The sequence below is a fragment of the Syngnathoides biaculeatus genome, chromosome 22 (genome assembly GCF_019802595.1).
Source record: "Syngnathoides biaculeatus isolate LvHL_M chromosome 22, ASM1980259v1, whole genome shotgun sequence".
Lineage (NCBI taxonomy): Eukaryota > Metazoa > Chordata > Actinopteri > Syngnathiformes > Syngnathidae > Syngnathoides > Syngnathoides biaculeatus.
Genome location: NC_084661.1, coordinates 8,039,242 through 8,065,784, shown reverse-complemented (window position 1 = coordinate 8,065,784; position 26,543 = coordinate 8,039,242). Strand labels below are relative to the sequence as shown.

Sequence of the window (26,543 nt, the reverse complement as noted above, 5' to 3'; positions counted from 1 at the left end):
AAGCATTTTATTTGTAAAAATTCAGTAAACTCAAGATGCATTACTGTCAAAGCTATTAGTGTTAACTTTGAATGCTCAAATATGTAATACATATAATAATGTATGAGGTAACTATGGAATTGCACACGAGAGTCAAAGAGGATCATGTGACTTTTTCTCATTAAGCTTGATGATGAATGACAAAATGTCGTCATGGTGTCCGGTCAACAGCTTCAAACATTGAATGAGCAAGGAGAAAAATCTAAATGCATTTGAACAGTGTCATTGTTTTCTTTAGGGCTGGATCAAGTGACGCACTTCTGTATATTTTGTGAGCGTTATTATGACTGCGTGAATTGAAACCCACCCACATGAAGTCCATTTATGTTCAGATTGTAAACCAATTGTCAATGGATGCGGTAAAGTATTAATATTGACATTTTATTGCAACTGAGCATTGCGACTTGCAGTGCAAATTGGTCCTTTAATTTTTTCAAACAGTAGACACCAAAAGAATAAAGACCAGTTTTCATTGTACAATTCTAGTGCATTCAGCATAAGATATGCCTGAATGAATGAGACAAATCCCTTTTTGAATTGGTATAAAAGTGCATGCTTCCAAAACAGAACAAAAAGCTGCCAGTTTACTGTAAACTTCCATCTCGCCCCAACAACTCCATCTCTGTTTTGTTATCTTTGTATTTTCTATAAAAATATAAATTGTAGAAAAAATAAAACATTAAAATGAGGAGATGCTGGACAGCCTTAGAAATGTACAAATGAGTGGCAAACAGTGGTTGTAGAAGCGTTTGTTTTGGAGGAAATCTATCCCAGTGTGTATCTGGATGGTGGTTAATCGGGGTTAGTCAAGGCATCGCTTCTCAAGTGCGGAATTTAACCTCTCCACACTGCTGCTGCATGACTTGAGAGCCTCGAGGTTCCTGCAAAGTTGCAGTGTTGCAGTGAATAAACACTGCATAACGCTAGTGTTGCATTTGTAAAGGTGTCGTTCCTACTTGGACAGGATGGTGTGAACCAGTGAAGCGTAGTGCTGGGCTAAGTAGTCCTGCTGGACTGCATGCTCCAAACACAACAAGTGGCCCGGTACTAGCGGCACCTTTTTCCTCTTCCCTTCTCCCTGAAACACATGAGTGGAAATACAAGGAAAGTAAATGCAAAAGTATACTCATCTGAAGTGAGGGATTGTATTAGATTCAACACAACAGGTCATTGGGAATCAATCAGGGCTTCTCTACAAATGTCACAAGATAGTGCCACAGCACAACTTTTCTATTTGACAGTTATTTGGGGCCATCTTGTGGCATCAGAGGGCATTTCAAAAGCGATACAAAGCAAAAGAGGGAGTACAATAGGTGAAAAAAATGAATGGCTAATTGTGAACAGGCAGGGCAGCAAATATTGATCCTTGGTGTGTTTTGATAAAATAATGCCACATACCATCTTATAAAGACACCTTTGAACTGATTTAAAAAAAAAAAATCTCCTTGAGGGAGACATGCGAACCAGTGGTTGGCACATCGGGCTCACAGTTCTGAGGTTCATGGTTTGAATCTTGGCTCCTGACTTCTTGTCGTGAATTTGCATGTTTTTCCCTTCTTGTACTCCAGCTTCATCCCAAATTCCAGACTAAATTGCCCGTAGGCTTCATTATTGCATTCCACAATGTCTATACTACAGTATGTGCTCTGTGTTTAGGAGACGACCAATGCGTGGTGTAAAATCACCCAAAATGAGATGGGAAAGGCTCCAGCTCACTGTGGACCCTAATGAGGACGAATGAGCACTATTGAAAATGAATTGATGGATGTCTTTATAGGGCTACTGTCATGAAATGGATGACTTTTAGTATGTTATTAATGAAAAAATGTCAGCCAATATGGGCCCATGCGTTTTTTCACCACAAAACATGATTTTGATGTATACAGCTTTTTGTAACTCCCGCCATGAAAATCCTCTTGAGGGATTTGTTTTCGAGAAGAAGCAGGAAGTGACGTAAAGGACAGCGGCACCCCCAAGTGGATTAATTTGTTTCCATTAGTTTTACCTCCGGGAAGGTGGGTCGTTATTCCTTTATGTTAGCCAAAATAACGGCTCATTGCATTGGTGGACATTGCTTGAACACTCGGGAGAATGGATTTACCCTTCATAAGTTTGCAAGAGACCCTGTTCATTGTGAAAAATGGATTGCACGGGTGCAGAGGATGAGAGCTTTGTGGGTTCCAAATAACAGGTAGGTGTGTTTACAGCTACTAAAAAAAATAATAGTTTGGGGTGGACCACGTAATTGGTCTCTCATAATGTAACAAAAGATCTGCGTACGAAATATGTCGATGTGTGCGTCGGACGGCGTCGGGCTGCTGCGCAGACGGGGGCGAATCTGAAGAACCCGGCCAAGAATGCCTCACACAGCCATGTGCGCGCAGTAAAACACCGAGGGTGTTCATCTCGTACTGCGGCGGCTATGAACAACCCCCTAAAGCAGTACGGCTCGGCTCCGTCATAAGCCACACCGGCCGGCTGCGATGAGCCGCGATGGCTCATCTCCGCCGCGGAAGTGGATCGGACGGGGATGCAGTTTTGCCGTGATCGCATATCATCTGAATATGGCTCGAAACAATAGTGTAATATTGCCCCGAGGGCTCAAAACAATAGTGTAATATTGCCTCGGTAACTTCAGTCGGTTGTGTGGTGTTCTCCTTTTCGAAAAGAGGTTCCGTGTCAGAAGGGGCACATTTGTCTCCCATAGTTAGGACGCACCGCATGTTTTAATTGGCGACGGAGGATGGAGGATGCAGCCAATATGGTGAACAGTTGCGTAGCGTATAATGACACTTCTGGAACTTTGCGCATAGATGACACGCTCTCCGCTCACATTTATTTTTTCATATAGACATTGAAGTGAATAATGTTATATGTATTTTTCATTACAAAATCTATTTTAGAATGTTTATAGGGATGACACTTGGGCCTTAACAATTCTTATTTGGTTCTAGTGGTGTACCAAATTACTGTCTCCTTCAGACAGCTTTAATAGTTTTCCCCTCTCACAAAAGTCATCCAAACGCATTTTTCTTGTTAAAATAAGGGACCGTAAGTATGGGAGGGGGCTGCAGTGGTACCTTAAGGACTCCTATGTGGACTAGCAGTGTGGAGAAGGTGATGTAAGCCTGGAGAGTTGAACTGGAGAGAAGCTTCCTCAACAGCATGTCTGTGGGACAGAAACTAATCCATTAGATCTTATAGAAGACAGAGGCTAAGTGGTGCCAGATCTATTGCGCATTTCATCCTCAAAGTACCATCTTAGTACTTACCGAAGGTTTCCAAGACTGTCGTCTTTGCCACTGGTTCCTCGCTGTACAAAGAAGCCACTTTGAGAAGGACATCGACAGCCTTGTGTGGATACAAAATATTCACCTGGTGCAAGGAAAGAATATAGTCATGTGTGCACTGAATCAGTGCCAAGCTGTGGGTATTCCCCCCCTAGCCACCTACCTCTGGTAGCAGATGTCTCCTCATTTCTCCCAGCTGGAGAAGCTTCTCGGCAGACGGGCATTGAAGGAAAGATAAGACCTCCTACGGTACCACACAAAACAGCAGTTCTTTATATACACACACATGCCACGTCGTTTTGTACATTGGGTTATATCTGCCTTTAAAAATGCTCCGTTGTGTACGTCTAATATCCATTTAACAGTTTATCATTGAGGATAAAGTGAACTGCACTCCATAATAACCAGAGATATTTCTAATACTGTGACCCTCTCATGTGGAACAGGTAACCAAAATATCAAAACCCTCTGATTATGATCCAGTTATACAAAAACGAAAACCCCAGTAATAAACTGATTATTTTCAGACTAGGCAAGAGTGTGTTTGTAAAAGAACTGTTGGTTTTGTCATCGTACAGGACACTGGGATTTAGAAGGACTCTCTTCATTTGCCGTCATTCCATTTTCTTTCACAAACTCCTCCTCATTGCAAGCGTCATATCCGATACTCGCGTCATCGTCATTTTCATGTTCTCCCTCGTCATCATCATCATCCTCTTCATCAGGTTCTCCCTCGTCGTCACTACAAAAGAAAAAAAAAGTTGGAATCAAAATAACTCAAAGCGAACTACAATTCTTCCGGAGTTTTCTTTCTTCCAGTTATTTTAATTGATTCTACAGTGTATACAAAAATCTGAATTTTACCTAAGTGAGCCCAGCATGTCTGCTTTGTCTTGGGCCTCCATAGCTTCCCTGAGGGCCTCACAACCCTCCTCGCCCAGGCAGTTCCCTGTCATGGTCAGACACGGAGATGTCGCACTGAGTAAATAAATGAAATAATTCCCTTTGCCTTGGTTGTTTCAGGGTTAATGTGTCTACCATTCAGATCCACTTTCTCCATGTGAGGCTTGTCCACAAGCGCCTGAGCCACCACCAGGGCTGCCGCCTCTGTAATCTCACCGAATGACAAATTCAGCTCCTATTGGCAGACATGACAGAATTACATAATAAATGACCTGAAAAAGGCATTCACAGACTTTATTAAAATCTCTAATATCTAGTTCTTGAGTCAACATGTTGATGTTGTGTGGCGAGTACTGTAGGTCTTACTACAGTCTCTACAACTTTTCCTCATTAAAATCAGGGCTGAGCTTGATTGGTCGCCAGACAATCACAAAACAGAATCTTCAAAAAAGCAAGAATGCATTTTGGGGGAATATGGGAGGCAGGCAAGTACCAGGAGAAAACTTTTTGTATATATTTTTTTAAATTTTATATAGAGGTTTGTGTTCTGTTCTTAAAGGTCTACCGACATCCCTGAATACATTTTAAAATTGATATTGTTACATATAATATGATTCACGTCAATGTCTATACAAAAAAAAAAAAAAGAGCGGAGAGCGTTTCATTCATGCGCAAAGTTGTGGAAGTCTCACTCGACATCCAAGTGGTAGCCATATTGCCTGCAACGTCATCAGCAGATGTGACACTGGGACACTCGCCATTGAGAACATGTTGTGTCACCTGCTATGGGAGACGAACAACAGAGATTTTCGGATTTTTCAGATGCCCCTTCTGACACGGAAGCTCTTTTCGAAGAAGAGAACATCTCACAATCGAGTGAAGTGACCGGGGCAATATTACCCTATCGTTTCGAGCCATATTTAGATGATATGCAGATCACTTCTAACAACAGACTCCCCGACAGTATGTAATGTACTAAGGAGGACCCATGCCGGGCAAAATAACAAGCCGGTGGGGTTGGGGGAGCTCCTTTCTCCTGCCGCACGCAACCAAACTGGCTGATCCACCTCCGAGGCGGTGGTGAACGACGAGTGATGACACATTTAGCACCCCTGACTTACGTACTTTATTAAGTTATTATGACGCGGATTTTTTGTTACTTCAGAGAGGATTACGTCGTCGTCCCCCAACTATTTTTTTTTTTTAATAGCTCGATACACACACCGATCTGTCATTTGGAAACCACAAATCTCTCGCCCTTTGCGCCTGTGCAATCCATTTTTCACGACGAACCAGGTCTTTTGGAAACGTCTGAAGACTGAATCCATCCTCCCGAGTGTTCGAGCAATATCCAGCAATACAACGAGACCCCATTTTGGCTAACACGCAGGAAAAAAACAGCTACTCTCCCGCTGGTAAAACTTGTATAAACACACAAACCCGCTAGTGTGGGCGTTTGGAAAAAAAACACTTTCTGCTTCTTCTCCAAAACGAATGCCTCAAGAGGATTTTCATGGCGGGAGATACAAAAATCCATATACGACAACATCATGAGGTGTGGTGAAAAAAAGGATGGGTCTATTCTGGCTGCCTCTTTTTTTTTCCAATTATTAAAAATATACTAAAAATCATGCCCTACGTGTCAATAGACCTTTACGTACTGTTCCAAAGCAAAAAATAATTCTGAGAATATTCCAATTGAAAATGTCATTTGTAAGAGGTTGTAATTTACCAAAGTGAAATACAAAATACTGAAGACAAAAAAAAAAAAAAAGTGGACTGACTTTGAGGACCGGCAACCCTTCTCTGAGGACTGCTGCCAGGGCGATGGCACCTTCGCAACGGACCAGGCAATCACCAAAGTTGATCACTTGGACATTCCTCAAGTGTCCCAAAGCCTGTTGGGAGCAATATTAATAGAGAACCACTGTCATATATTTTTGTCTGATGAATGTACTGGGATTCAGTCAAGAGGCCTCACTTGAGCCATAGCCAGCGTTCCCCTCTTTGTGAAGATGTTGTCGTTGAGGTCGAGCACGCGGAGATCTTTGTTGTGCCGCAGCGCTGAAGCTAAAGCTGTCACCCCTGCATGGTTGATCCCGTTCTGGGGCATGTGGACCTCCTCTAGGCTGCCCATCAACTGAAAGTGTTGGGTTCAAAGGAATTAATAAAGGATACATTATTGTCGTCGCAAGATCGTCAAACTTCATAGTTATGTTTTCAATATTCCACCTTTCTTTTGCAATATTAACCAAACTAAGAAACAAACTGAATTCAGATCAAAATAATTTCAGTGAATGATTTCGAGTCTTTAATGAATAAAACGTATTTTTGGGGATGTGGGAAGAATCCGGAGTGCCCGAGGCAAACCCGGCAAGCTTAGGGAGAATATGCAAACTCTTGCGAACTTAGGCCAGTCTCTAATGCACATATTTTTACCTGAAAGGCCTTGGCCAAGGCAGTGGCTCCTTCGTTTTCCAAGCGGTTCCTCCCAGCAACAAATACTCTCAGTGTGAGTGGCGTTCTCTCAGCTGATGACTGTCTATGACACTCAGTCAGTGCTTCAGCTAAGATCTGCAGAGAATACACAGTATCTTCATCATGAGCTCCACCATCAATTATCATCATCTTCCGAGCTCACCTTTCCGCCTCCGATTCCCATTCCACAGTTATTCAGCCTCAGTTCCCTCAGGGTGTGGCAGGCGGTGTTTCTCAGCAGCTGGTCGATCCCCTTTACACCATCTGGACCGAAAGCGTTGTCGCTTAAGTCCAGCACCGTCAGACGGGCCCCGGCGGTCATTAATCCACTCCCCAATGATTTCTGGAAAAGCATTAAAAGGAATTACTTTTACTTGGTCTTACTTGTACTTTCCATGTAAGCTCATAAGATCAGCAACTTTTTCTTCAGACAGTCATGAACGGGTGTACTTCTCACCAGGGCCATTGGGATTTCAGAGCGCAGTCTTCCAGTGAAAAGATCACTCCAGTAACATCTCTTTAAAAAAAAAAAAAACACTATTATTGCAAGAAAACTAACAAGGAAAATGGAGAAAAGTGATACAACTATATAAAACTTAATTTCAGTAATTCAATTGAAGAGTCCTAAGAATAGAATATTTCAAGATGAAATCTTATTTACTTTCAATGACCATATCTTGCAGTAAATGAAAACCCCAAACTCACTTTTTTCGAGAATTTTGAGTACTACATAAACATTTTTAATGTAGAGATTAGGTAGAAATTGGGCTTCTTACATGATTCTTTCTTACGGCTTGTCCCTTTCGGGGTCACCACAGCGTGTCATCTCAGATGAACGTACATATTTGTTTGGCACAATTTTTATGCCGGATGCCCTTCCTGAAGCAACCCTTCTCAGGGAGTGGAGGCCCAGTGGGATATAAACCCACAACCAAACCAATGCTCTAACCACTGAGCTACGGGGTTTATCTCATGGATTTAATGATTCACTTTGTTATGCCGTTCCTTAGGATATCACTTTCAATTTTGTGTTGAAATACTGGACTGAAATTAACACTTTCATACAATGTGTTATCCAATTAATTTATGATCACATATATATGTCATGTATTATAGAGGGATGGGAAATTGTAGGCACACATTTTCACTTGTTTTTTTATGGATTTATTGACTTATTCAACAGGAGATGGGCAAAATACACCCCTTAGGGTAATAACAGTGTCATTCGAGGGCCTTTGTGTAGAAAAATGTATACCTGGAGCTGTTGTTTGGTTTCCAGCACCTTGGCAATGGCTCTGGCTGCGTCCACACCCAAGGTGTTACCCTCCAAGCGCAAAGCTCTCAAATCCTGGTACTGTTCTATCTCCTGCACCAGTCGTTCCACTGCAGGCGCACAAGTGGTCAAGGAATGAAAAGGGGAGCATTTGATTGACATGAATGGGCGCTACCGGGCAACCACACCTGACTCTGCCTTGTCCAGCTTCAGTCCCAAGCCTTTATAGCTTAGCTCTCCATCCCCTAAATGCGTCTTTGAAAGCGCATGAACCAGCTGGGCAATGTCATCTGAAGCCATGAGGTCTAGGGAGACATCCAACAACCAATAGGTCATTATAGGTAAGTTTCGAACAACGTGAGCGTAACCGCCGAAGGGACGTTCAAATGAATAGCTCACGTTTCTCATACGTGCAACCGACGCGAAAAATTACAAAACTAAGAACAAAGACGACTTGGGGTTTAGCTCAATCTGAGCTAGCAGGTGGTACACTGGTATTATCAACAGCCCAATAAGCAACGTGCTTCTTCGTATGCATGTTCAGCCTGAACCAAGAAGAAATAATAAATAATATGGTATAAGCAGGTGTAAGGGAACAGAATGATATTACCGCCGAGAGCGAATTCCACGCAATTGATCGCGAAGAAACACGCCGTTTGTTCGGAGGATGACGTCACACCTTCCGGGTTTACTCTGGGCTGGCTTACGTCACACTAGCCTGAGACGCTGACGCAACTTAATTCATTTGAAATGTTAAATTTTGCCACGTTCACTGCTATATACATGGAATGAATTCCTATTTACACAACCGTATTTTGTCAAGTGTGTTAAATAGAAAAAGTTTCACCATGACGTCACACGCACTTTCAGGTGGTCCTAAAACGATGCTTTTAAGCCACGTTTAACGATCAGATTTAGCATTGTAGATATAAACAACGTCTTACTGACAGTCAGAACTACATTTTGAATAGTTCAGATTTTCATTCGAGATATCTGTAATTGTGACTAGTCGAACTACGACAAAGAGACGTCAGTTGTGCCTTGTCCAAGTAAAATTGCAACATAGAAAATAGAATCAATGAGGACAAATTATGTCACTTTTGCCATTCTCACTACAGATATTTTCATTTCAATTCGTCTGGCGTTAAAGTTCAAAATACACATAATTTGATTATGATTAGTCATAATTTCAGTTCAAGATAGCTACTTCATTTCACTGGGTCACTCGGTATCTGTAAAATGATGCCCCTCCTGGAGCCGTCACCTTATCGTGGTGGAGGGGTTTGCGTATCCCAAAGATCCCAGGAGCCAAGTTTTCTGTGGCTTCACGCCCCTAGTAGAGCCACCCATGGCAAACATGGCCTGGGTGAGTGACCAGGGCCAAATGACCCCTTAGTTGATATAAAAGATGATAGATGGATAGATGAGTGTATGATTCCAAACATAGCCTATATAAAACAAGGCGACTTTTGTGCCCCTTGTTGGCCGCTCTTCGCTTGAAACTTGTTGCCAATACTACTGCACTAGCCAAAACAGCTAGCACCGAGGAGGCTAACATTCAGCCAGCAAGCAGTACAGCAGCAGCTGTAGCTCGTAAAGAAAAAACAATAACTCGTGCTCCGTCTACAAATCAATGACAAGAGCATCAAATTTACAAATATGCTGCCTGGGTAGTGACTGCAAGTTGTCTCTTTCCACCCATCTTTATCCTCTTTAACGCATCGTGAAGTTATTAGTGATCCGAAACGCTTGAAACTTAACTGTGAGGTGAGTTGTGCTTTAAAAAAATTCACACTCGCCAGCTACTCGGTTATCGCTAACTCATCTTCTGCTGTTAAATATACAGGCCTGGAGTCAGCATGAGTATAAAATGGACATTAGACGATATGATGTTAACCACATAAATATAAATAAGTGTACAGTTCGAAAAGCAAGTTTAATATATCTCTGGGTGGTCACGTTAGCGTTAGCATTACTAGCATTAGCAGCCAACTATAACATCTCTTGGCTTTGCTGTCATATTAATATCGACTAACCCAACGGTGATGATTATTTAAAGTCAGTTTTGTCGGCGTAAGGTCCAATTGGAGCAGCTTTTGCCGGACTACATTGACGCAAGTTAGCGTAACCACAGTGCTAACCTTCGGGGTTCACTGTGATTAACAACGCGATGTAGTTTATACATCAAATATGTCGCACGTGTGTTCAATGTCCTTTTTTAATTAAGAGTGTTTACCACATCGTTTCATCTTGTAAGTCATCGTGGTGTTTGTAACCGAGGTAGCACCATTTCTCCTGCGTGTTTACGGTAGGCCTATGCATGGGGGCAGCCAACAATATTGACATTTTTAACAACCATGTCACGTCGAGCAATTTACTGTGACACTGGCGATTTCATGTGTGAAAATGATGACACTGCCTGAACTTGTCTTGGATACCGTTGTGAAAATAAATAAACTTTCCTTTTGCTTCCATCTCCAGGCAATGGACCCAGATAGGCTGAAGAGAAGAGAGGAAATCCAGAAAGCAATGAGTTTTATTCAGTAAGTAAAACAATAGTGCAGCACGGTTACTTAGTGGTTAGCAGTACAGATCTGAAGCACTTGTGTGGAGAGTACATCTTTTCATGCTTGGGATGTTCTCAGGTACTCCAGATTCTCCCCACATTCCAAAGATTTACGTGAGGGCCATTGAAGACTAACTTGTCCATAGTGAAACCCAGTGTGGATATTTTTTTTGTCTGCATGTGGCCTGTAGCTGGGCTGGTGACCAGTTCAGTGTGTAGCCCTCCAGTGACTTTAATCAGGATATGCGCTGTAGAAAATGGATGGATTTACATGTAAAAGCCCTGTCAAGAGTTTAAAGTGGCTTCAAGCTGTCTTCAGAAATGTGACTGGATTGTTGCAGAATTTGGAGTTGCACTACACACCTTTCATTGGAACAAAAAAAAAAGTGTAAATGTTGAGTCAAACAAATTCTGGACACAATTTCTATATTTTTAAGTTCTTGTGACGACATTGTCTGGACTGAGTCAAACCAAAAAATTAAAAACAAATGTCTGGGTTTCAAAGAGTTCATCTGGTTTTGCATCACCAAATCCGACCTAAAATGTGGTCTTTGGAGATGCTCTTCTCAAAGTCCAATATGCAATGTATGATTTTAAAGTTTACAGTAAGTAAAACCTTTTTGTAAGGGGTGAGCAGGTCTCAAAACCTAGATTGAATTTTTGAGGTCTTGTAAGTTAACAAAAACAGTGTGGCCTTAAAACAGAAATGAAAATGTGTGGCAAGCAGAGGTAAACAGGCGAGAGCTGTCAAATAACAGGGAATGTCTGTATTTTCTTATGGAGATCACTGCATGCTAACTTGTTCTGCTCATAGCTGAGTATAAATTTCTTAAATTTATTTGATGAAATACTATGTCGTAAAACCAAACAAACGGAGCATCCACATTGAACAGTCAGCCAACATTCCCGCTTCCTGGCTACTACAGGCATGATATTTTATCATGCTCACCCCTTGGAGGAGGAAAAAAAAATGATGAGCGCACTCATAGAAATATTGGGAAACCATAGACCAGGGGTGCTCAATGCGTTGATCGCGATCGACTGCGGCAGTTTCGATCGTGAAGGTCTGCCGAGAAAAAAAAAAGACATCAGCTGTATTCTTTTTTTTTTTTTTAACTTTAGCTCACCATGCACATGCAAACAACGGGAGTACAGGAAAACACTCTGTCAATGAGTTGTCTCCTATTTTAAGCTCTCGCTTAAGAAATCTTATCAAACACAAGTATGGATGCTGCAGTAAAGAAGACAAAAACGTATAACTTTCATACGGAATGGGAGGTGGCCAACTTTTTAACAATGTCATTTTCGAAGCGCGTTTCCCTCACATTTCACTACACTGGCAGATGTCGTGGCATTTTAGAACTGTTTATGGAAAATACGACACCGACATTTTACCGAAAAGCAAACTGAGAATGAGAAAAGTGGACGAACTAAAATCCCAAATGGCCACACAGCAGTCACTTTTCACACAATATAGTTCAACAGCGAAAGCCGCCACGGAAGCATCATTTCTGGGTTTGTCACATCATCGTTAATAACAAAAAGTCCTTCCAACATGGCAAAAAAGGCGTTCTTCAATAATAGTAATATGTTCTTCAATAAAATCTCGGCAGCTGTAAAAGAGTACAGTTACATGGCGCCGTGAAGCCATGGCTGATATGTGGAAGGACATTGGAGATTGTGTTTCTCAGTGCAGATGGACGAATCCACTGACGTGAGTGACACAGCCCAGGTGTCCATTTTCATTTGTATGGCATTTAGTGATCATCAACGTAAACTCAGATAGTTAAAAAAAATGTCGATTGCGAGAGGCTGAGTGCTTGAGAAGTAGATCTTGGGGTAAAAAAAGTCTGGGCACCCCTACCATAGACTAATGAACAGCATGCAGGGTTGCTACAACAAGATTTCTGCTTTCCCACAAGGGAATATCCCTCTATACATAAAATGTTCGAAAGGTCAAAATATATCTTCTATATAATCATTTCCAAATGTATTAGAAGGCCAAGGTCAATTGCTTTGTGTTCCAAAATGAAGACATTTGGGTTTCAGCTCAGAAGATGAAAGAGAGAAACATACAGAATTCCAGCTTTTGTTTAATATTATTTACATCTAGATATGTTAAGCAACCCAGCAATTGATATACCACAAGAAATTTAAATCGCAATATCCATCCATTCATTTTCTTAGCTGCTATCCCTGCTGTCAACGGGCAGGAGGCGGGGTACACCCTGAACTGGTTGCCAGCCAATCCCAGGGCAGATCGAGACAAACAGCCGCACTCACAATCACACCTAGGGGCATTTAGAGTGTCCAATTTATGTTGCATGTTTTTGGGATGTGGGAGGAAACCGGAGTTCCCGGAGAAAACCCACGCAGGCACAGGGAGAACATGCAAACTCCACACAGGCGGGGCCGGGATTGAACCCGGGACTTCAGAGCTTTCCAACTGAACCACCGTTCCGCCGAATCGCAATATATGCCATCCAATTTTTTGGGGGGGCGAGGGGAGTATTTCAAACCCTTAATGTTAAGTTTCATTACAGAAAATAAAGTGGATGTATAAAAAATAATAGTTAGATGCCCCTTTTGTAATTGAGACTACAGTGTTCACTTATGTTATCTGTTTACAGGTCTTCATTGCCTTTCCCAGAGCCAGAGAATTATGAGGTTTGGTTATTTCCTTTTCTATTCATTTGTTTTAGAATGTATTTTTGACTTGTTCATGACCTTATATTTAGCATCAAATGTTTTAGGGTCAGTTTGTGTTACCAACCTTGCTCAAGAATTACAGAACACAAGTCCTAAGTCCAGAATTTTTGGAGCGGTGTGGCATCCATTTGTCACGTGCATGATTGTATTTTGCTGTTTTAACTTATGACTGCATTTTCTTTGTTTGTTGTATTACGTGCAATTTTACATTACATTTTTAGGTACAAGAGGTATCAACCATGTAATACAATTTGGAAGTGCTGTTCTAGTTTCATGATGCCATTTTTCACTTGTCTTTCAGGGTTTCCTGATCCAGTTAGTGTGTAACCTCCTGGATGAGGGGAACTCCTGCTTCCGAGATGGCGACTACCGCCAAGCAACCCAACAGTACGGAGAAGGGATCAGTGTTGCCCGTTATGGCCAGGCTGAGGCCCTGGTCATTCCCCTCGATCTGCTGAAGAGTCTCTACGTCAACCGGGCTGCCGCCTTCTACCACATTGTGAGGAATACTGCTCTTGCAAATTATCTTGTATTATATTGTATAGTACAGTGTCAACCACATCCCAACTCTTGGTAACCTAAATGCTTCTTTTTTTGCTCTCTGTGCAGAGGGACTTTGAGCGTGGCGTTCAGGACTGTGAGAGTGCGCTGTTTGTGTCTGAAGGCAGCCGCAGGGCTCTCTACCGCAAGGCACTCTGCCTGAGGGAAATGGGACGACTCAGAGAGGCCTACGAGTGCGGCACCAAATGTCTGCTCACGGAACCACATGTATGTAATTAACTCATCAATTCCCAATTCTCTCTCTCTCTCTTTTTTTTTTTTTTTGGGGGGAGGGGAACTATATATTTGTATTTTGTTTTTTCTTTATAGGACAGGCAGGTGTGTGATCTGGCTCGGGATTTGGCCAACAAGCTGGGCCTAAAGGGCCGTAAAGCCTACATCAGCCAGACAGAGTCCACAACCACAGAGGGAGAGAGTCTTGGAGAGACATCCCCACCCACTGGAGAGGTGTGCGTTTTCAATGTCACAGATCGTTGATGCTATAGTTAGAAGTGTCATACACACTGGCTGGAATGAGTTTTATACTCTTTGAAGAAACACACTCCTCGATGTCAAATTATCTGTTTAAAAAGAATGAAAATGAGAATGTAAAGGCACAACAACATATGTGGTCTAGGTTTTTAACAACCATTTTCTAAATATATGGTAAGGGTTCTGACAGTAACCAGAAAGGTAACAACAATATTATAATACAAATATAAGAATTATCTATGCCGACTTACAGTAATAATGTAAGCAGACTAATGAAACTGCTGTGATATGTTTTAAGTGTATGTCAGGACCCCAATGCACCTCTTTGCTATTATAATACAGTTTTTATGCTGAATACGAATCTTAAATCCGTTATGAAGGAAACATTATTTTTCGATTATGTGCAACAAATGATCGCACATTGCCGTATCCGCCGGAAAAGTACTGAAACGTCGCGGAAAAAGCCGATCCGGGGCGTGACGTGGAACGTTGTGACAACAACATGGATCCCGTGGGAATACACTAAGAACGCCGATGAATTTTCCAATAATTTGAGCGATGAACATTATTCTGAAGAGTCCCACGAAGACGGTGACGAATACGTGCTTTATGAAGCCGTTAAAAGGTTATCAATTTGAGCCAGTCGGACAGCACACACGTTCGAATTCAGACGAAGTAGCTGGCAATGAAGAAGCTGACAGCAGTCAGACCCATCGTGGAGGATTTGCTTCATGTTGGAAATATCGACTGGTAAACGTTTGGGAAGTTCTTGTTTGGTTTAGTTAATCAGAAGCTGATAAATAGTAAAGGCTTCAATATTCTGAACGTATACACAAAGTTTTTGGTCTTGTTTTGAAATTATGCAAACACCATGTATTTAGTGATTTGGTACACGACAACCGCAACAACTACTTTGCATCTAAAATACTTATTATAGCACCAAAACACACACAAGCCGATAACATAGTCCAAGTTGGTATATTTTCACAAATGAGGATTTTAATGAACGTAATCCATTTAAAATGTTGCCACATTTTTTTAGGGCTATAGCTGGTCATAACTGACTTCACCATAAATATAATTTCACATGGTAAACTGATGCCATAACCAGACAGTACCCACACCTGTCCAAACCCCATTTTTGTCACAATATTCCCAAGATGACATGAGCAGACCTGCAAAATTTTATGCCGAAAGCTGAAAGTCAGTATCCTGGCCTTTTGTTTGGGCACTAAATGCTTAAAATACAATTGACTCCCATCTTATCGTCGTTCCAAAACAGCCCACAGATTTTGTGAGGTCAGAGGTCCATCCACTAAATGACTCATTTTGCAGGTAAGAGAAACAAGGTCAAATTTTGAGGACTTTAATTCATATGCACTTATATTTTTGGGTAAGAACATCAAACAAGATATGCATTTTGTGGAACAGTTGAACATATATTTTCGTCTAGATAAGATTATTTGTGTTAGAAATTACACATACACACTTTAAGGGAGGAGACAAGCAAAATGGCTGACAACTGTCTCAGACTCTTGAACCAGAACTAATCCATTAGTGACGCCTAGTGGCCGGAGGGAACCTCTTCATAGTGTCTTTGATTTGGAAGTTCTTTCACTAGTCATGTAATTCTACAAAACTATTTTTTTTAAGCTGTCCTCCAATGGGATGGAATCTCTGGGTGACATGGGACCAGGTATGACACAATTTCTGTGAATGTACGTTCTAAGGTTTGATCCCCTCATTCATTTCTTGTCACATCATTCTTTCGCACACCCTAAGCAGACCTGTCTAATGCTCAGTGCATCCCTGCACCTCTGGCGACGCCCATCCCCGTCAGTGACGATCCCTCAGTCCTGACACCGTGCACAGAGCTAACCGAAAGCCCCGGTAGCCAGTCCCTTGCGCCGATGCCGTACTCTGTGCCTGTGTCTGAACATATGGACGAATGCAGCAGCGTAATCAAGGATGAGATCAACAGTCTCCTGGAATGCATTCCCAAGAAAGTCAGTGAGGTGGGATTCTATTTTAATTTCTAATTGTTACAGCGTGTGAAAGTAACATAGTAAACCACCTTTCATTTGTGACTATAGTTATGTAGCCAAAGAAGGAAAAAAATGGGAAATGCAATAATTGTTTTGATTGGTGTTATAAAACCAAAAGTTGGATCACTTTTATTTTCTAAATCAACATACCTGAAGCATTGACCTATGAAAAAAAATTCCAAAGGGTCAGATTTCGTGTTTGCTGTTCAGATTATAATAATGATAGCCTCTGTTATCCACTTATGTTCCGGTCCAGGGTCCAGTAGGCGCCATCCCCACTAATCTTCCAAACACAGCAGTGGGGCTACGTCCTCCTTATTCCCCCAACCTCCCCGCCCCATCAGCCCAGCTCGCCCCCACCTTCTTCGGCTCCTCCATCAGTGACCTTCCCCCTCTAGAGGCTTACTCGCCGCTGGCCCAGCGAGACCAGGACTCTGCCCAAGCGCAGGACGCTCTGGGAGGCTTCGCAAGCGGAGCCATGGATGGAGAGGGGAAAACTGGAGTCATTTCTGGTGGACTAGACTCTTTATCAGAGTACACTCTCCCTGGTGAGTGAAAGTTTTGGCCAATCAGTCATTCTTCACAATATGATACATGATACAATATGATACATGATACATGATAAGTAAACTACACATAAATCAGGGAATGTTCATTAAGGTCCCATGCCATCAAAATAAATTTCTTTTCGACTGTTTTATGCTTGGTTAAAATAAGTCTACGTGATTTAAGTTTGTGGACGACTGGTTAGCACATCGGCCTCATAGTTCTGGGGACCCGGATTCAAAATCGTGCTTTGCCTGTTTGGAGTTTGCATTTTCTCCTTATGCCTGTGTGAGTTTTCTCCAGGTACTCTGGTTTTCTTGCACATTCCAAAAACATGCATGGTGTGTTAATTGAATACTGTAAATTACTCATAGATGTAACTGTTTACCCAAACTCTTCACACAAAGGTGGGAGCAATTAATTGTCCAAAAGCTTTTGGTATGCTGAATCCTGGAACTAAAGAACCAATGTTTTGGACAATTCCATGTTCCCAACTTTGTTGGAACATTTCTAGTTTTAACATACAGTGCCCTCCACAATTACTGGCACCCCTGGTTAAGATGTGTTTTTTAGCCTCTAATCATTTTTTTCGAAATAATATGGGACCTAAATTGAAAAAAAAGAGAAAAATACAACCTTCAATACAAGTGCATTTATTCAGTGGGGAAAAAAAAATCCCACATAGAGAAATTATTATTTGACATCAAATAATGTGTGTCACAATTATTAGCACCCCTTGTGTTAATACTTTGTACAACCCCCTTTTGCCAACAAAACAGCACCTAATCTTCTCCTATAATGTTTCACAAGATGGGAAAAGACAGAAAGAGGGATCTTCAGCCATTCCTCTTTGCAGAATCTCTCTAAATCACCCAGAGACTTGGGTCCCCTCCTCTGTACTCTCCTCTTCAGCTCACCCCACAGGTTTTCAATGGGGTTGCAGTCCGGGGACTGAGATGGCCACGGTAGGAGCTTGATTTTGTGTCTGGTGAACCATTTCTGTGTAGATTTGGATATATGTTTAGGGTCATTGTCTACCTGAAAGAGCCAGTGATGACCCATCTTGAAGTTTTTGGGCAGAGGGCAACAGATGTCCTGTTTTTTCAATGCATTCATGATGCCATGCACATAATGGTTCCCAGGGTTTTTGGAAGCGAAACAGCCCTACAGCATGACTGACCCACCCCCATACTTCACAGTGGGTACGAGGTGCTTTTCAACATGCGCATCTTTCGTGGCACGCCAGACCCACTTAGAATGTTTGTTGCCAAAAAGCTCAATCTTGGTCTCATCTAATCAAAGCACACGGTCCCAGTTGAAGCCCCAATACTGCTTGGTGAACTCCATACGTTTGCGTTTATGATTGTGAGTAAGGAAAGGTTTTCTCTGTGCATGCCTCCCAAACAGCTTGTTGGCGTGTAGAAAACACCTCATGGTTGATTTGGAGACTTTGTGACCCCAGGATGCTACCATTTGTTGTAATTCTGCAACAGTGAGCTTTGGCGCTCTTTTGATTTCTCTTACCATCCTCCTCACTTGGCGTGGTGGCAAAATAAACTTGGGTCCTCGTCCAGGCTTGTTTACCACTGTTCCAGTTGTTTTGAACTTCTTAATTATTCCTCTCACAGTGGGTATGGGCTGCTGCAGTTGAGTGGCAACCTTCTTGTAGCCTCTGCCTGACCTGTGAAGGTCGACGCACATCTGCCTCACTTGTATGCTGTGTTCCTTTGGCTTTCCCATGTTTAAGAGGGGATAAGAGAAATGGCCTCTGTGTCACGTCATATTTATACCTCAGGGAAACAGGAAGTGATGAATTACTAATTAAATGTTCCTACATACTCTGGTAAACTTTGTAAACTACTGTAGAAATGAGAGAAATGCTTCTATTTCCTGGGAATTGTTAACGGTGCCAATAATTGTGGAACAGGTGATTTAAAGAAAAATTATTTTTTTAGTCAGGGATTTTTTTATTTTCTTACAATTCATTTGAGTTGAAGGTTACATTTTCCTACAATTTTCAGCGTGACAGTATTCTTCTGCAATAAACACTGAATTTCTTTTAAGGCTTTTAACACATCTTAACCGGGGGTGCCAATAATTATGGAGGGGCACTGTAGCTTATGGATCAGTGCACAAAGCAGTTACCATAAAGACACTGTGACAGAGTTTAGAGTGGATGAACTTGACTGGTTTGCACAGAGTCCTGACCTCCACAGGATAGAACATCTTTGGGATGAGTTACAACAGAGACATGGAGCTTGGAGTTTCTTTTCCAACATCACTGTATGATCACACTAATGCAGTTCTGGAAGAATGATCAAAGATTCCCACAAACACATTCCTTAGCTCTGTGGAGAGGTTTCCCTGAAGAATTGACATTGTTATAGCTACAAAGAGTGCACCAACATCATATTAAACCCTATGGATTAAAAATGAAAAAACTTGTTCCTGATGATTATACCTGACCAATTCAGAAAACATTCAGTATGTTTCTGGTCTTTTAGGGGGACGAGTGTGTCACAGCTTCATCCCTGGGATGCGCAACCACGGCTCTGCACAAGCAGTGAGTTAAATGTTTGCGTATCTGTCATTTGTGTAGAAAAACGTCTTGGTAAGCCCATTATTGTTCATCACTTTCCATTTGATTCGGGAAAAAATTTTCACATGTAGGTTTTAATGCATGGTTTCTTCTCCAGAATGGTCCAGCAGGAACAAACCTCTCAATGCTGTCCAGGAATCCTCTGGCTGGTACACACGATTTCCGTCAGGCCTGTCATGCCTGTTACAGTCGAATAGGTTAATAGACCATTATTGTTAACTTTAATGTGCATTAATTTCTTGGAGTTGTAATATTTTTCTATATGTACGTACATTTGACGCTGTTTTCCACTTGTTTACAGGACCGCGGGTCATGGACTACAAATATCAGCCAGAAGCAGCACATCGATGCAAAAGGGATGTCCTCCTGTGTCGCCTGAAAAGCACAGATGACCCCACCTGGAAGAGGATTCGCCCCCGGCCTGCGCGGAACAACTTCTTAGGGGCCTTTGTACTTTGTAAAGGTGTGTGTTCAGATTTTCAATGAAGTGCGGGTGCATTGTGCATAATGCCTTACATATTCCCCTTTTTTTGGTTCTACAGAAGTGCAGGAACGCCAGGAGTGCCAATATGGTGAGAACTGTACCTTTGCATACTGCCAGGAGGAAATTGATGTATGGACACAGGAGCGGAAGGGCGCACTGAGCCGAGAACTGCTCTTCGACCCTCTGGGGAGCACGGAAAGACGCGCACTCAGTGTCACCAGGCTGCTGCAGCTCCACATGGGCATGTTCATGTTCCTCTGTGAGGTAAGATCAGTCAGTCTGGAAGGCCCTTCTCTTTCTGTTTAAGGAAAAAGCGTTGTAGGAAGACTTATTTGTATGTATTTGTTCTTTCTGTAGGAATGTTTTGATAGTAAGCCCCGTATCATAAGCAAGCGCAGCAAAGAAAACTTGGCAGTTTGTTCCAACCTCACAGCTCGACACCCATTTGATGACAATAAGTGAGATTTGTGCTTTTCAAACTTTTTTTTTTTTGTCATATGGCACAACGGAGATGACAGCCTAATCTAATTTGATTGCAGGTGCCTGGTGCATGTGGTGCGGTCAGCAAACGTGCGCTACAGCAAAGTGCGCCCTCTCCACCCCCTTTGCCAGTTTGATGTCTGCCGCCACGAGGTTCGCTACGGCTGCCAGCGTGAGGACAGCTGCTCTTTTGCCCACTCTGTCATAGAACTCAAATGTTGGGTACTTCAACAAGACACAGGTAAGGTAACAATGTGCACTTTATTTACTCTGTTTAGCCACATAACGGGTTAGGGATTAGGCTATTTACATGTAAAATGCGCTTCTACTCACAAAAGATTAACGTTGCAAAACGACTTCCGGAACTGATTAATTTTGTAAGCAGAGGTCCTGATGGAAAGTTCAAATTTTATTATCATGATAAACAACGATGGAACTACTAGGAAATGGTGGAGCAGAAGTGTAAAATTGCTTACTGAAAGAAAAAAAGAAAAATGGGGAGATGGCAAAAGATTTACACGGTTGTTTGATTTCACACTTGATTGGCATGTAGATACTCCCAGAACTTTTTGTTTAACGTTGTTAGCCTTGGTTGTTGAATTATTTGTGTCATACTAGATTCCCATCCAGCAGCAAAAACCGACAGCCTACTATGTCCCTCATATTTCCTTCAGGCATTACCCATGAAGAGATGGTGCAGGAGTCCAAAAGACATTGGCAGAGACTAGAGCAGAATGCACAGAAGCAACAGAAGGTAGGCTGGAAATAGAAATGCAACGGTACAGTGGTTCTCAGTTTACACTGCAGTTCTTTTCCTACAGGAGCAACATAACCCTTGTTTGTATGCAGTGGTGAAATTACCTTCCCAATAAATATTTAAAACCTGCCTTCTTGTTAAGGAATTCTTACACCACTGGGGAAACTTGAATGCTGTTTGTTACACTGAAATGTCATAATTACAGTATGCATTTGTATAAAAAAAATATTTCCAAGTCATTGCCTTCCATTTAGACATTAAGTGTGGCGGTAACAGAATGCCTTCTTATGCTACATGCCGATAAGATTCTTACATTGTGCACTGTTCATAATCTCGATTTTTGGGAAGGTTGGATAAATTTAGGACCCCCTGTATTTTACTATAAGTAGTTAAAACTACACCCCTTCGCTTTAAACATTCATCCTTTGTAATTAACTTCCTTTGTATCATTCCAGCCCATCCATTTTCCCCACCCAAGCAGCAGCATGCCTGTTGGGGGAATGGGGGTTGGAGCAGGCGGCGTCGGAGGAGGAGACGGCGTCGGCGGGGGTGGCGTCCCTTCTCTGGGAGGGCTGGGTGTAGGAGCACTAGGAGGCGGCGCCGGGCGGGGCCGTTCCCTCAACCTGAAAATGAAGTTTGTGTGCGGCCAGTGCTGGCGAGAGGGACAGGTGAACGAGCCTGACAAGAACCTCAAGTACTGCACTGCCAAAGCACGACATAGGTGGGGCCGTGCTTAAAGCGCGCAATGGTGTCTCCCCTGAAGCAATAAGCCATGTGACATGTATATTGTGTTTGCCAGCTGGACAAAGGAGCGGCGAGTCTTGCTGGTGAAATCCTTTGAGAAGAAGAAATGGGTTGTTGTTCGACCTCTCCCCTTCTCCCGCACCTATCCACAGCAATATGATGTAAGTGCTCGCACCGCCCCTCGGCTGTCCCAGTGTGGAGCCTGTTCTCCTCTCACGTGCCGAGGCCCGGTGACAGCCAGAGGCACAGTCAGCATCTTTTTTTAATTTGTTGGTTGCTGTTCAGTTTGCACACATTTATTTCCGACTTTGGAGCAGTTGAATTGCAGTGTAACAGTGCTAGTAAAGCTTTGTGAGTTACAATAATCACTGATCAAGCCAAAGCGAAAGCAGGTACACAATTTTTTTTTTTTTTTTTAATCTTCGCTCTATTGTGCTCAGTCAGCAAAGGCCTGATTAATGGATGTTTCCAAAATATTATCCTGAGAAATTATACTTTGGTGTGATGGGATAACGGAATAATGACTTCCACCGATCTTCTTCAGAAACTTAAATGTTAAACCTGTTCAATATATGCGATCCTTGTATGTGGTCAACACGACGACAGCTGTGCCACAGACAATGTGAAGTGGAATAATCGCCAATTTGGAGACAATCTGATGCTTACGCTTCTGGCAGTGACAAGTTGTTGCAGTGTAACATCTGGCCACCATATTTATGGAATTTTCCAAGTACTCCTACGCATTTTAAATTGTCCCCCGTGCAGTCTAGATGCCTTATGACGCCATTCTGCCTCTCACGGGTCAACCTTGGTAGTACAACAACTATGTGATTTGTGGGCAGAAACACATGTTGGAGATGGTCCACACGTGCATACATGTTAGTCTGCTTGAGTGCCACACACTTTAATAGCAGAAAGAACATGCTTGTTCTCCACGCCCCTCGTTCTGTATGGGGCCTGTCACATTTTTACAATCTGTTAAAATGTAAAATGTTGGTAATATGCTTAACAGTTTGAACGTGACTAAAGGAAGAAGTGTGGTAATGTAAAGCAAAGCAAATGTATTTCTGTAGTGCATTTCATAACAAGGTAACTCAAATGTTTTTTTTCTTCTGCTGGTGTTTCATCCAGATGTGTGTACACGTGATGAAGCAGAAAAAATGCCATTATATTGGCAACTGCTCGTTTGCCCACAGCCTGGAGGAGCGAGACGTCTGGACGTACATGAAAAACAACAGTTGTAAGATACACTTTCACTGATACGTACATGGATGTGTTGCCTTTATAAGCCACATACAGTGGTACTGACTTACGAATGCACCAAAGTAAGTCAGTGTATCACTATAGTTTGATTTTCCGCAATTTCTCAAAAATAATGCGCAAAATTTTCCCAAAATATTTTTAAAAAGTTAATAGAGCACATTATATTTATTAATAGATGAAAAATAAAAAATAGAATCACATTGTATAGTCGTATACAGGTCCAAAGAGTGTTAAAAAAGGTATACATATACATTTTGATTTGATATTCGATGTCTTATGTTAAACATTTATATATATTATGGTAATGTACGCCCCCAACCTGAGCTCTCTGAGCTCCTCTGGGAGCTTGCATTTTACGATCGTTAGCGTAGCATACTTGTTGGTACTGAACCAAAGATCAGAAACGTCTGCCCGTGTGTTTGTTTTCAATTTACAGGGACCAGGACAAGCGCATGCTATGGCCTGTCCCGAGATTACATTACTGCTACATCAGAACATGTACAATGATTATTATTAATGATTGTTGTACAGACACTTTTTTGAAAAAAATACAAGTACAAAGATAAAATATAAATACAGATTACTTCTAATATTTTGAGCATATGGGTAGGAGCACATTGGTGGTGATTTTTTTTTTTTTTTTTTTTTTTTTTTTTTTTTTTGGGGGGGGGGGTCAAATTTGGGGGTGCACATTATACTTCAGGAGGCATTATAATATGAGAAATTACGGTACTTTGTGGGAGTATTCATCCAGGAGTATATATTTCTTTTAGTCATACCCTGTTAATTGGACCTCCTCTAACAATTCAGTCCTAGACAACAGTGATTGTCGCTATGTGAGATCACGCTTACCAATTTTTTTCTTTTTTTTTTAAATCACTCTTTCCAGTGAGAGACATGCAACAGATGTACGAGCTGTGGCTGCAGCTTACCAATCAGAGTAGGCGCACAGACAATACTGCAGTGACCCCACCTCCAGAGGACAAGCAGGTCACCATAACAGCGGACTACAGTGAAAGCATGGTGAGTAATTATTCGCCATCACTATCTTGGTGCCTACTTCACATTGAGCAACTCATTATTTGCAATTATTGTGAGTGTAATTAGCATGGCTACAAATTTTCTCATTAGATGTTATTCAGAGGCAAACAGCCTACAAGGTCATGTGTCATGCCTGTTCAAAATTGACAAAAAAAAATTCTCACCTGATAGGATGAAGTTTGACGAAGACTTACTGGATTTTCATTGTCGTATCACATCTAGATGAATCAACCAACCAAAAGCTGCTGTTGACCGGGCAAAAAATGTAACGTGGTGGTGTGTACGCTTCCAGGGTGGCCGGCGGTTGTCGGACGGGGATGATCTCTGAGAGCGCATCGTCGCAGTGTTGCCGACGGTGACCGGAGACCGACCAGCCGGCCGCACCGGCTTCAATTGAGCAGCCCGTCATCTCAGTTGATCTCTTGCCTTGTGGGGCCTGATGTAAACACAGCACGCACATGAACACACACTCACACATTTACACAACACGAGCCACAAATCTCAGCCATCAATCACCTCTTTGAAGAAGCTTTGTTTCCTCAGTACCTCGAGGTTCCCCCTCTGTCAGATTGTACTGCAGGACACATTTATTGTTGACTAAAGTAATAATCATGAAGTACATAGGACTGAAAGTGCGTGTCCACCAGACACCTCCTGTTTTTTTGGGAGGTTTGAGTCCTCGCAGCACAAGAGCAATTCTCAAATGAGCGCGCTGGCCGCGATTCCTATGTTTTGCTTGGCAATAATGGCAAATAATCTTGAAGAATGGCACTTCAATGCAACAACGTTCTGTGCCAATAAATAAAACGCTCACTGTGTTGGTGATGTTTTGTTGACAAACAAATTTGCATCAGTTAAAAAAAACAACAAAAGAGGGGTCTGGTGGACAAGCTTCATTGAGCTGCAGTGTGATGAAATCCTACTCTCTGCCTCTGTGGGTCGAAATGTTTTTGTTTTCATCGGGAGTTGTACTTCCTCGTGATATTGTCTGCCATATTGGTAGAGCACTTTGAATGTAATGCCTGTACAGGCCTTTAAAATGGGGAAAATCCATCAATCTGTGAGAAAAAAAAAGCGCTGTTGTCGAAGTGTGTAAGTCTTGACATTTCTAAAATCATGAACAAATTAAGGGTTTCCCCCTCTTCCCCAACTGAGAGGTGGCTAGAGCGCGCGCGCACACACACACACACACACAACACAGGTGGTTTAATTCTACTGAAAACAACTTGGCAGATAAATCGATTCATGTACACATCACCAGAATTAAAAATATAAAGAGAGGAATTTTCGTATACGAAATAATGATCTGAGTTGGACTTAATCACGGTGTCAATGTTGCCCGTGCAGAAGACTTCTGTTGTTAAAGGCTAAGAAGACGAAATGAATTTAAATGATTCAACCAAATGAATATATTTTGCGTTAGAAAATTGAAGCTAGTTTATAAGTAATGGCAGTTGACACTTTCAGTCCTACTGGGGCTGTTATTTCCTCCTGCTTTGTGGTCTTGATGGTTGAAAGAAGAAGAGTTGGGGGTTCAGGGTTTTTTTTTTTTTTTTTGTGCCTACGGACAAAACGCATGCATACACACAGACACACACAGAGGATTATCTGCCTGCGATCCCATTCAAGCCTTTATTACAATCAGGCACCAAGGATTATGTCAATATTTAAAACATATGCCATTTTTACATAATGTTATACTACTAATAATTGATAACTTAGCAACCAAGCTTAATAAATATATAACCAGAAAACTGTTTGGATCATAGAACTTTCTTTTATTGCGGTATTGCTATATGACATGTATTGCTGAACTACATTATGATAGTGATTTAAAAAAAAAATATATATATATATATATATTTCTTTTTACGTTGTAATTTTTCCTTCTGTGTGGGTTGTTTCAGAGAATTGATGGGGTCGCAGCTGAAACGGATGAATTTGCCCACTTAAGTGCTCCACACTGTAATGTGTGTACGTTGTAATAAGCATCGTTAGCTGTGCCAATGAGCCCCCACCTGGAACAGCCCACCGTTTAGCTTCTTTGAGGAATCGTATTATTACTACTACTACTACCCTTAGTATTATGAATATGATAACGATTGCTATTGACTATTTCTCTTCTATATGCTATCAATTATATGTACATTTATTGCAATGTATACCTATATATGTATCATGTATGACTATAATAACAGTATATACGCGTCTGTGTATGCGGCCCTTTGGGGAGGCAGTAAGCAGACATCAAAACGGACGTCCTAATGCTATAATCTATTTCTGTAGACCTAAGG

The 26,543-nt window shown here is 41.8% G+C and overlaps 2 protein-coding genes across 11 annotated transcripts; one reads left to right on the top strand and one right to left on the bottom strand.

The window, feature by feature from the left end:
* Window positions 1-8: 8 nt before the first annotated feature.
* Window positions 9-10,238, bottom strand: rangap1b (Ran GTPase activating protein 1b). 6 transcript variants are annotated; one of them, XM_061810285.1, is made up of 16 exons: window positions 10,220-10,238; window positions 8,172-8,288; window positions 7,966-8,093; window positions 7,168-7,227; window positions 6,874-7,053; window positions 6,672-6,806; window positions 6,214-6,372; window positions 6,017-6,130; window positions 4,368-4,467; window positions 4,194-4,278; window positions 3,906-4,071; window positions 3,493-3,573; window positions 3,312-3,414; window positions 3,120-3,208; window positions 996-1,117; window positions 9-920 (listed from the first exon to the last, which is right to left on the bottom strand). In XM_061810285.1, exons 1-16 carry the CDS (start codon window positions 10,230-10,232, stop codon window positions 842-844), a joined length of 1,731 nt encoding a protein of 576 aa, XP_061666269.1. In that variant the 5' UTR covers window positions 10,233-10,238; the 3' UTR covers window positions 9-841. The 6 variants fall into 6 exon arrangements, with proteins under 6 accessions (XP_061666269.1, XP_061666272.1, XP_061666271.1 ...); XM_061810288.1 differs by lacking the exon at window positions 10,220-10,238 and adding an exon at window positions 10,020-10,153; XM_061810287.1 differs by lacking the exon at window positions 10,220-10,238 and adding an exon at window positions 9,248-9,384.
* On the top strand, window positions 8,258-24,904 carry zc3h7bb (zinc finger CCCH-type containing 7Bb). 5 transcript variants are annotated; one of them, XM_061810282.1, is made up of 21 exons: window positions 8,258-8,324; window positions 10,465-10,526; window positions 13,180-13,216; window positions 13,560-13,757; window positions 13,868-14,026; window positions 14,129-14,266; window positions 15,944-15,986; window positions 16,073-16,305; window positions 16,592-16,883; window positions 19,386-19,444; window positions 19,578-19,677; window positions 19,782-19,943; window positions 20,023-20,228; window positions 20,322-20,422; window positions 20,504-20,685; window positions 21,119-21,198; window positions 21,657-21,922; window positions 22,001-22,106; window positions 23,077-23,185; window positions 24,098-24,231; window positions 24,542-24,904. In XM_061810282.1, exons 2-21 carry the CDS (start codon window positions 10,468-10,470, stop codon window positions 24,575-24,577), a joined length of 2,700 nt encoding a protein of 899 aa, XP_061666266.1. In that variant the 5' UTR covers window positions 8,258-8,324; window positions 10,465-10,467; the 3' UTR covers window positions 24,578-24,904. The 5 variants fall into 5 exon arrangements, with proteins under 5 accessions (XP_061666266.1, XP_061666262.1, XP_061666261.1 ...); XM_061810278.1 differs by lacking the exon at window positions 8,258-8,324 and adding an exon at window positions 9,263-9,349 and having other exon boundaries at window positions 16,076-16,305; XM_061810277.1 differs by lacking the exon at window positions 8,258-8,324 and adding an exon at window positions 9,264-9,349.
* Window positions 24,905-26,543: the final 1,639 nt, after the last annotated feature.